At 54.0% G+C, this 10,100-nt stretch overlaps 2 protein-coding genes across 2 annotated transcripts; one reads left to right on the top strand and one right to left on the bottom strand.

Annotated features, from left to right (window-relative positions):
* Nucleotides 1–2,123: 2,123 nt before the first annotated feature.
* On the top strand, nucleotides 2,124–5,958 carry ERCC6L (ERCC excision repair 6 like, spindle assembly checkpoint helicase). Its single transcript, XM_032195999.1, has one exon. It carries the CDS (start codon nucleotides 2,139–2,141, stop codon nucleotides 5,652–5,654), a length of 3,516 nt encoding a protein of 1,171 aa, XP_032051890.1. The 5' UTR covers nucleotides 2,124–2,138; the 3' UTR covers nucleotides 5,655–5,958.
* Nucleotides 5,959–8,888: 2,930 nt separating this feature from the next.
* On the bottom strand, nucleotides 8,889–9,953 carry PIN4 (peptidylprolyl cis/trans isomerase, NIMA-interacting 4). Its single transcript, XM_032196243.1, has 4 exons — nucleotides 9,544–9,953; nucleotides 9,371–9,429; nucleotides 9,171–9,290; nucleotides 8,889–9,063 (listed from the first exon to the last, which is right to left on the bottom strand). Exons 1-4 carry the CDS (start codon nucleotides 9,581–9,583, stop codon nucleotides 8,905–8,907), a joined length of 378 nt encoding a protein of 125 aa, XP_032052134.1. The 5' UTR covers nucleotides 9,584–9,953; the 3' UTR covers nucleotides 8,889–8,904.
* Nucleotides 9,954–10,100: the final 147 nt, after the last annotated feature.

Raw genomic sequence — 10,100 nt, 5'->3', positions numbered from 1 at the left:
CACGCACACTGGTAAATGCAGATGGTAGCTGAGGCTCAAGAACAGGTCAGAGAAACAGAAGGGGAATGAGAAGGGTTCTGAAAGCAGGAAAGTTGTAAGAAGTTAAAGTTTAACCAATTGCCAGTCCTTCTATCTGGACGGTTAAGATCGTGACAACTGGATGCCTATAAAAGCCAGACAACCCTAGAGGAAACACATCCCCTGCCTGCTCAAAAGGCAAACACCAAGCATGGAGAAGTATGAAACAGCAAGTAAAAGACACGTGCATTGGTGTCCAGCAGGCAGCCTGCTTCCTGAGAGGAGATTAGCCACATGATGATCTGTAGTTATAAAACTTACTGTTTGTAGCTATGTCAATCAGCAGGGTTTCTTCTGCCTCTGGAAGAGAGGAGAAACAGCATCAAGAGAGCTCATGCTTACCGCTGCAGTGACTGAGCACTCAGAAAAGCACGCTGCCTGCTTCTAGCCACAAGCATCCTAACAAACAGCTTTCATTTACATCTCTCATATTAATAATGGCTCCTGAAGGAAGAACGGTCACATCGGGGCGGCCTGGACAGTGATTTCTCCCCGTCAAGGTGTCGGGGGGGGGGGGCTGGTAACGATCAGAGTCCTCACACCTCGGGGTGTTTTGCCCCACTGGGGTGTAGCTCCCTTGTGAACGGGCAGCCTAACAGGGAACTTCAGAGCTCACACAGCCGAAACGAGGGGCAGAACCCGCTGCGGGGCCACTCTGAAGGATTTGGCAGCGGGTTCCTGCCGCGGGGGCGGTCAGTACCTTGCACGCACTTGAAGCGGCTGTTGATGGGGATGTAATCCGGCTCGGCGCCCTCCCTGTCCTGCCAGTGGATAAGGATCCTGGGGACACAGAGAGGCAGTGAGGATGCAGAAGGGGCTCCCTGCTGGGGGGGGGGGGCAGCACCGGGACGGGGACAGGGAATGGGAAAGGGATGGGGACAAGGGAAAGGGATGGGGACATGGGAAAGGGATGGGGACAAGGGACGGGAATGGGGACACGGGACGGGGATGGGGACAGGGAAAAGGGAAGAGGACAAGGGAAGGGGACAGGGGAAGGGGACAGGGCTCGGCCCTGCGGGAGCAGCCCCAGCCCCAGCCCCGCCGCCCCCCCCGGGTCCGGGCCCTCTCCCCCCGCTCTCACCCGTAGCGGCCGCCCCGCTGCGCCAGGCTGAGCACGCACGGCTCCCGCCGCCCCCCCCGCACCTCCGCCCCGGGCAGGCCCCGCACGGCCCCCGGTGCCCCTGGTGCCCCCCGCCGCCCCCTCCCGGCCAGGCCCCGGCCAGCGGCGGGCGGCTCCATGGCGGCGCCCCCCGTCTCCCGGCGACCCCGCGGCGGAGCCCGCCCCCGCCCGCTGCCCGCCCACCCGCCGCACTGCCCTCTGCCGGCGGGAGGAGCGAGAGGAAGGTGCGGAGAGGGGGCGGTGCTCCGAGAAGCCACGCCCACGCGGAGAGATGATTGGGCGCGGCGGGCGCTCATTTGCATAGAGCGCGGGGCAGGACGGGAAGCGGCGGGGTTTGAAGCGCGCGGCGGCGGCGGCGCTGGAGCCATGGAGGGGCCGGGGCGGGACCGGGACCGGGATCGGGATCGGGATCGGGATCGGGACCGGGACCGGGAGCAGAACCAGGATCGGGATCTGGAGCAGAACCAGGATCGGGACCCGGATCAGGATCAGGAGTACAGGCGGTGAGCGGGGTGCTGGGGGTGGTGGTGCCGGTGTCCCGGTGCTGGTTTGGGTCCCGGTCCCGGTCCCGGTGGCGGTGCTGACGCCGTTCCCGTCCCGTCCCCGCAGGCTGGTGAGCGGTGCCAAGGAGGCAGCGGGCAACGGGGACCTGGAGGCAGCGCTGCGGCTGTTCCAGCGGGCGGCCGCCATCCGCCCCAGCGAGAAGCTCCGCAGCCGCATGCAGAGGGTGGAGGAGGCGCTGGCGCAGCTGGCGGAGCAGGAGGAGGAGGATGAGGAGGGTGAGGGTGAGGAGGAAGGCCGCTTCGTGGACGTGTGCGGCAGCGGGCTGCTGCTCTACGGCGAGCTGCACGCGAAGCTCTTCCAGCACCAGCGCGAGGGAGTCGCCTTCTTGTACCGCCTGCACCGGGACGGGCGGCCCGGCGGCATCCTGGCCGATGACATGGGGCTGGGGAAGACCATCCAGATCATCGCCTTCCTCTCGGGGATGTTCGACGGCGAGCTCATCCGGCACGTCCTGCTCGTCATGCCCACCACCCTGGTTGGTAGTTGGTTGGCCGAGTTTGCCCGCTGGACCCCCGGCCTGCGCGTCAAGGAGTTCCACGGCAGCAGCAAGGCGGAGCGCACCAGGAACCTGGAGAGGGTCCGGAGGAGGAACGGCATCGTCGTCACGAGCTACCAGATGCTCATCAACAACTGGAAGCAGCTCGCCAGCTGCCAGGAGCAGGATTTTGTCTGGGACTACATCATCCTCGACGAAGCGCATAAAATCAAGTGCCCGTCTAACAAAACGACCAAGTGCGTGTACGCGATCCCTGCGAGGCATCGCATCCTCCTCACGGGCACGCCGGTGCAGAACAACCTGCAGGAGATGTGGTCCTTGTTTGACTTTGCCTGCCAGGGCTCTCTCTTGGGAACAGCCAAAACGTTTAGAATGGAGTACGAGAACCCGATTACTAGGGCCAGGGAGAAGGATGCGACTCTAGGGGAGAAAGCACTGGGACTTAAGATATCTGAGAATCTAATGACGATTATAAAGCCGTATTTCCTCAGAAGAACTAAAGAAGACATCAAAAAAAGTCACGCTGACAAACCAGATGCCCCTCTTCCTGAGGATCCAAGCGAGGCTCGTGCTCCTGTCATGCCATCTCTCACTAGGAAAAATGACTTTGTTGTGTGGGTGTACTTGTCCCCGACGCAGGAGAAAATCTACAGGAACTTTCTCTGTCTAGACCATGTGAAAGAAGTGCTGATGACAACCCGGTCACCTTTGGCTGAGCTGACTGTCTTGAAGAAGCTGTGTGACCACCCCAGGCTTCTGTCCGCGAGAGCGTGTATCCAGCTGGGCTTAGATGGCCAGGAGTGCTCAGAGCAGGATGCCAGCAGCGAAGCGGGCGTGCTATCAGGTGCCAACAAAATAGATCACCTGTCTGTTGAGACCCTGATTCAGGAGTCTGGGAAAATGCTGTTCCTTGTAGGGCTTCTAGAAAGACTGCGAGAGGAGGGGCACCGAACTCTGGTGTTCTCGCAGTCGAGGAAGATGCTGGATATCATCGAGCAGGTTTTGTCTCGCAGGCAGTTTAAGATCATGCGTATCGATGGCACGGTGACCCACCTGACGGAACGGGAGAAGCGCATTAGCGCCTTCCAGAGTAACAAGGACTACTCCGTCTTCCTGCTGACCACACAGGTCGGTGGCGTTGGCATAACCTTAACAGCAGCCAACCGAGTGGTGATCTTCGATCCCAGCTGGAATCCAGCTACAGATGCTCAGGCTGTAGACAGGGCTTATAGGATAGGGCAAAAGGAGAACGTGGTGATTTACAGACTGATCACCTGCGGTACAGTGGAAGAGAAAATATATAGGCGACAAGTATTTAAGGATTCGTTAATAAGACAGACTACTGGTGACAAAAAGAACCCATTTAGGTATTTCTCCAAACAGGAACTAAGGGAGCTTTTCACATTAGAAGACACCCGCACATCCACAACTCAGATCCAGCTGCAGTCTTTGCATGCCACCCAAAGAAAGACTGACCTGCAGCTGGATGAGCACATCGCTTATTTACACTCTCTGGAAATGTTTGGCATTTCTGATCATGACTTAATATTTACGAGAGAAATGACTCACGAGGAGCAGGCTGAGAGTGAAGAAGCCTATCAGTACATCCAAAAGAGGGTCCAGAAAGCCCACGAGCTAGTTCAGTTAGAGTCTCAGCTTAGAGATATGAGGATGGAGGGGATCAGAAATGCTGTGGAGGAGACTTGGTCGAGACCACCAGAACTGGCTTCCCAGGCAAAGAAGAGGTCTCCGGGGTTGAACAACATAAATAACATGGTTTCACCACCAGTAGTTGATAAATATGAAAATGACAAAGTTGTTGATCTTACAGAGGATGTGGAGGCCCAGATCCTTGATGTCAGCTCTAAAATGACAAGCCTGACTGTTGATGAGTTGGGTGAAGAGAAACTGGCACAAGCGATGCCCAGTATGGATACAGAGCTGCTTGCTAGCAGCAAGGTAGAGGAACAGCCCGATACACAAGGGTCTGAGCAAAATCTGGACTCGAGCATTATATCATTATCACCTGGACTTCATCCACTCGATAAAGAGAGCCCGAGCCTCAAACAGAAGCAGTGTTCTCCTGTTGCCCATGTAAATTCGGATAGCTTGGCTGAGGCTGGGAATGGCCTTTCTGTGCATTCTCAGTATTTTGCTGATGAGTCTGGTGTGGCTGACCATCCCAGAAAGTTAAAAGATGCAGAAATGTCAGTTCAAGTACTTGACCCACTTGCTGGCTCAGAGACAGAGGGGGATGACATTCCTGAGCTAGCTTCAGCTGTCACACCACCAAACCTACTGAATGTTACGCCAGAAGCCCATGCTGGGTTCCAGAAGTCTAGTGTGGTGGAAGCCAGCTTGGAGGAAATGTCTGTGCCATCTCTCCAGGATCAAGTCGACTTCAATCTGGTCTTGGAAGAGTCTGAAGATGGATGGCAAGATGCCTCAAATGGGGGAAGATCTCTGGAGCACCCAGCAGATGAGGGCTCCCAACTAAAATCGGGAAGTCTTTGTAAATCTCCAGCAAAAACTATGGAAAGTGAGAATGGTAACTCTGGAAGCCCCTGCCAGGCAGCTGAAGAAGATCCAAATAACTCCTTGCAAGAGGGTGAAGCATCAGAGGAAAACAGTGTTATCCTTGTTTCAGGTAGAAGAAAGAAGCGTCTGAAAAGAATCGTTTCAGATAGTGAGGATGAGGACTCTTCTGTTATGATCTCAGAGGAAGAGCAGTCTGATAAAAAGTCCTCTCCCTTGAACATCCCACTGCATCAATTTCTGGAAGGGATTACTGCATCTACTCCTAAAAGCAACAGGAGTCTAACAAAAGACTTTCTTTTTTCTCCCAAATTAACTAACAGCGGTAACAGGTCTACAGCTTCCAGGAGATCTCTGATCAACAAGGTGGTAGATGAGGTGGAGGATATCGGAGAAATCATGGGAACCACTGATGAAGAAGAAAACAGTGAGGAGGAGCAAGAAGACCTTGTGGAAGAAGAAGCAGAAGAGTGTAGTGCAGAGTCTGTTGAGCCTGAAGAAGAACCTGCTGGAGAAACGCTTAATTCAACTGGAGAGTCCTTCCATGTAGAGGGCATGCAGTCCGAAGCAGATGAGACAGAGTCATCTCAGGAGGAATCCACTGGTGATGCTGAGCTCCAGTCAGGTGAGCAGATAGAGTACTGCACCCAGGGAAGGGTCTCTGAGGAAGAGGACGGTCAGAATTCCTCTCCTTCCTTAGGTAGTTACAGTATCCTGGTAGACAGAGGGAAGAAACTGAGGGACGACGGAAACCTGCAAGAGGCACTGAACTGCTTCCAACAAGCTCTTGACATAAAGAGTGAAGATCCTGAAGTTATGCTTATGACTCTGAACTTGTATAAACAGCTAGCCCAGAAATGAAATCTGTGTACCTCTGTTAAATATTTTAATGTGATCTCTATGCCTCTGTTAAAGCTGTCACTTTGTTTGTCTGTGCTGCATCACTGATTGTTTCAGCCATCTAAAGTTTAAAAATAAATACATACTTCTTTCAGGTTATGTAACTTTCTGTCGTAGCTAGTGAGCAAATCCAGCATCTCTTCCTGTGTGAAGAAGCAGTCTAAGAAGCCCTTAGTCACACTTCAGGTGCTGGGGAAGGGACGTCACTGTGGACTCGGTTAACTAAGATGAAAACAGTTCATGTTCTTGTTATTTAATTAATAATAAAAAAAAAATAATAATAAAAAATGCCTCTCCAAGCTTGCAGCTCTGGTTTCCTGTTTCTGGCGTTCAGAGTCCCTCCTGTCTTCAGAGGAGGCTGAAGGTGCGGTTCCACAGCAGCTTTAACGCAGCCTAAATCCAAGCTGCTGGAGTTCCTCCTTCCTCGACTAAAATAAAGCCCGTGTGCCTGCCTGAACCTTGCCTGCCATTTGGGTGCGCCAGATGCTGGTGCAAAGAGAACACAGCTACTGCAATCTGTTTTTAAATTTGCTGTGGTGGAGGTGGTGGTGGTGGGGGGAAGCTGATTGCTGCTATAAATCCTCCCTGCAATGGAGGCCAGCGCACCATCTGCCCGGTGCCAGCTAAAACGCTGACATGGAGCACTGCAGAACCCCTCTTGCTCAAATCCCTGCCAGGCTGTGGTTGCTGCAGAAGGGTTGTAGAGCTGGGGGGGGTCGCAGAAGGACTGAAATAGCAATTAGGGCCTTGCCTACTGCAAGGTGCTGCACATTCGGGACCTTTTAGTATTTCTGGGGGAGTCTACAGCTTCAAAGCAGGCTGTGGTCTAACCTTGTAGCCCCTCTCATCTTTCCCTAGTAGTATGGTCAGAAGCCCATCCACACACAAAGGCAGCAGGGGGGGAACATCCCTGTCTTAAAGTTGTGGGCTGCCTTTTCTCTGGTCCTCTAACACTCTTCCCACCTATGGTTCAGCTGTAGTAAATAAAATATTGTCTTGCAGGTACTATAGGCACAGTGAAATCGAAGTGGGTTCCTAGTTTTGGACCATGCAATTTTAAAATCAGAGGTTCTGGCTTTTAGCAATGATTTGCTCGTCTGACTTGCCCCTCTGCCACAGTGAAAGGATAAACTTGGCCTGGGTATGCTTGCAACTATATCATCTTACCTTGTAACAACACGGCAGGGAATTTCAGTGCTCCCTCATCTCTGTTAAATGCCTAGCAGGTTTGCCTTGTATGTTACAGTGTGATAGCAAGGGACACTTTCACACCTGGTTGAGTTCTGCAGTTTTGGGAGAAGAAACTGGTATGCTGTATTTGAATTCTTTGTACTAGATAACAAACCAAATACGAACAGTTGTCCTGGTAGAACAGGAGATATGCCATGTGCTTTTGCTAATAGGTAGAACAAAGCCCTGGTAGCCTGGAAACGAGCAGTTTATTAATAGAGCATCCCTTAAATGAGGCCGCATCTGCTCTCATGCTGTAGAAAGGCCTGTCTGCCTCTCATAACAAAATATTAATGAGGTAGAGCTTTGCGAGTGTTGGTCGGCCTGTGCAAGCCTCCCAGCCTCTTAGCAAAACAAACACCTCAAGAAGTAGGGCAGGAAAAAGACCTGCCCTGGTTTCAGCTTTGCATCTTCATCGCATGTGATCCTGGGAAAGGCGTTCTTGTGCTATTTGATTTTTTTTTTTGTCCCCATCCTAAGCCCTCTGACACGCTGGGATGCTCACCTGCAGCAAAGACAGCACCAGTCTGAGTTCTGCCTTTCAGCAGGCAGAGGATCAGCACGCTGGGATATTTATTACGAAGGTCAGGGAGGTAGGAGACACGCTGAGCTGCTTCATTCACATCCGTCATGCTGTCATTTAGCCGGTTTTACCAGAAGGACAAGGTGCAGTCTGCGAGGCTTCATACACGTACTGCACACTGAGCAGTAGAGGAATTGATGGAGTGACAAGCATTTAGTGTTTTTTCTGCTTCTCTCCCCTTATTCAAGCTACAGTTTCTTCCCTGAGCTTTGATCAGATAAAGTGTGGATGACTTTTTATGCAGGGGGACTCCTCCTGCACCTTCCCCCTCCCTGCTACTGCTCAGCCAAGCCTCCAGCCTTCGTAAAGGTCTGGGAACTGAAAGAACGAGGAGCCTGCCTAGGGCAGCGGCTGTGAGCTCTAGCTGTAGCATTATTCTGCCTCTACCAAAGGGAGGCTCTTCCTAGGTTAAGTCTGAGCTCTGGAGCAGAACCTGTAGCATGTGAACTGTCCACATTCTCCCTGATGGGGGTAAGGGTAAATGCCCGATGGAACCCGTTTTCAGGTTGGTTAGATTTGCAGAGAAAAGCCTGAGCTTCCAGTTGGACAGATCATACCATTTCCATGTGCAGTTGCAGCCCAGAAAGCCAACCGTGTCCTGGGCTGCACCAAAAGCAGCATGGCCAGCAGGGCAAGGGAGGGGATTGTCCCCCTCTGCTCTGCTCTCATGAGAGCCCTGTGTTCAGCTCTGGGGCCCCAGCACAAGGAGGATGTGGACATATTAGAAGAGTCCAGAGGAGGGCCACAAAGATGATTCAGGGGCTGGAGCATCTCTCCTACAAAGACAGGCTAAGGGAGTTGGGGGTGTTGAGCCTGGAGAAAAGAAGGCTCTGGGGGAACCTTTTAACAACCTTCCAGTACTGAGAGGGGGCTACAGGAAAGCTGAGGACGGACTTTATCAGGTAGTAATAAGACAAGGAGTAATAGCTTTAAAATAAAAGAGGGCAGATTTAGATCAGGTATAAGGAAAAAAATCTTTATTATAAGGGTGGCAGGACACTGGAACAGGTTGCCCAGAGAAGCTACAGATGCCCCATCCCTGGAAGTGTCTAAGGCCAGCTTGGATGGGGTTTTGAGCAACCTCATTTAGTGGGAGGTGTCCCTGCTCATGGCAGGGGGGTTGGAATTAGATCTTTAAGGTCCCTTCCAACCATTCTATGATCATCACCTCTGCAGCTGGAAGAGAAGAGACTCACCTGCCAGCTGAAGCTGATTTAAAATGCTAATTTGACCTTTTCCAAGGAAAGCTTTACCTCTCTGTGCAGGGTCCTGTACTCCGTGCGTCCTGCCACAGCAGCAGGGACGGGCTGGCTGTCTCCAAGCACCCTGCTGTAAGCTCTAGGTGCCTGGGACACGCTCGAAATTCAAGCAGTCAGGAACTTAATGGCCATTCACACTTTATTTTCGGCCTTCCACCATGATAATGTGGTACCCGAACTTGGTTTTGACGGGAGGGTCCGTGTACACCGGCTTGTCCATGCTGCTCACGGGCAAGGCGAACGCAGCCTCCTGGAAGGGCCCCACCATGGAGCCTCTGCTCATCCAGCCCAAGTCTCCCTGCAAGAAGGAACCGTCGGGGTTAAGGACGGGCTCTGCACCGAGCCCTGCACCGCTTTTGGGGTTGGGCAGCCCGCTTTTTGGGGCCGCTCGGGGGGCAGCCTTACCCCTTGCCTGGCCTTATCCTCGCTGTACTGCGCGGCCACCTCGCTGAAGCGCACCCCGGCCTTCAGCTTCTCCATGGCCTCCATGGCCTTGCCGTGCTTCTCGCAGAGGATGTGCCTCACCTGGAGGGGGACACGGCGGGGCAGCGGGGCCGGCGGATGCCCACCGGGAGCTCCGTGGCCCCGGTGCCGCCGGTACCCACCTTAACGGAGCTGCCGCCGCCCTTCGGGCCCTGCGCCTTGCCCTCGCCGCTCTCGCCGCCTGCCAACGCAGCGCCCTGAGACCGAGCCGGGCCTCGGGGCTCGGGGCTCCGCTACCGGCCCCCAGCCCACGGCCCCCCTCGTTCCCCGGTCCCGCTGCCCCGGCCCCGCTCACCCTTGCCGGCCTTGCCGCCGCCTTTCCCCTTCGGAGCCATGGCCGCCGCCCGGCCCGCCCCGCGCCGCCGCCGTGAGGCCGCGGCCAGCCCCCGGGACCGCCTTTTTTTTTTTTTTTTTTTTTTTTTTTTTTTTCCTCTCTATCGTCCCTTTCCGCCTTTCTATCCGTTCTCTCTCTCTTTCCCTCTCTCTCTCTCTCTCTCTCTTTTTTTTTTTTTCTTTTCCTGAGTTTTTCAGCCTGGCTCTTCCTTTACAGCCTCAATTCTGCAACCCCGTGAGAGCGGAGGGTGCGACGTGCAAGCAATGGGAGGGGGGGAAAAAATAATAAAATAAAACCACAAAAACAACAAGCACAAGGAGAGCAGAGCCTCTTCCCAAGAAAAATCCAGCACAGAGCTTGGCACGGAGCACCCCAGCCCTGCTGAAGCCGTGCCCTCAGCCCCCTTCTCCCCAGGGCTGCCTGCCCCCAGCCCCATCTTCTTCCCCCTGTGCACAAATACCCAAAGAAATGAAAGTGCAAACTTCCCAAACACCCCGTTTCTGCAGCAGGCACTGCCT

The sequence above is a fragment of the Aythya fuligula genome, chromosome 13, assembly GCF_009819795.1.
Source record: "Aythya fuligula isolate bAytFul2 chromosome 13, bAytFul2.pri, whole genome shotgun sequence".
NCBI lineage: Eukaryota > Metazoa > Chordata > Aves > Anseriformes > Anatidae > Aythya > Aythya fuligula.
This window is presented reverse-complemented; position numbering and strand designations above follow the sequence as displayed.

Excerpts from the sequence above, each read along its gene's own strand:
- PIN4 (XM_032196243.1), bottom strand. The coding sequence starts at position 9,583 with ATGGCTCCGAAGGGGAAAGGCGGCGGCAAGGCCGGCAAGG. Across the intron at positions 9,430-9,543 it reads CGGCGGCAAGGCCGGCAAGG|GCGGCGAGAGCGGCGAGGGC; the intron begins GTGAGCGGGGCC and ends CTGCGTTGGCAG. Across the intron at positions 9,064-9,170 it reads AGGATAAGGCCAGGCAAGGG|GGAGACTTGGGCTGGATGAG; the intron begins GTAAGGCTGCCC and ends TCCTTCTTGCAG.
- ERCC6L (XM_032195999.1), top strand. The coding sequence starts at position 2,139 with ATGGGGCTGGGGAAGACCATCCAGATCATCGCCTTCCTCTCGGGGATG.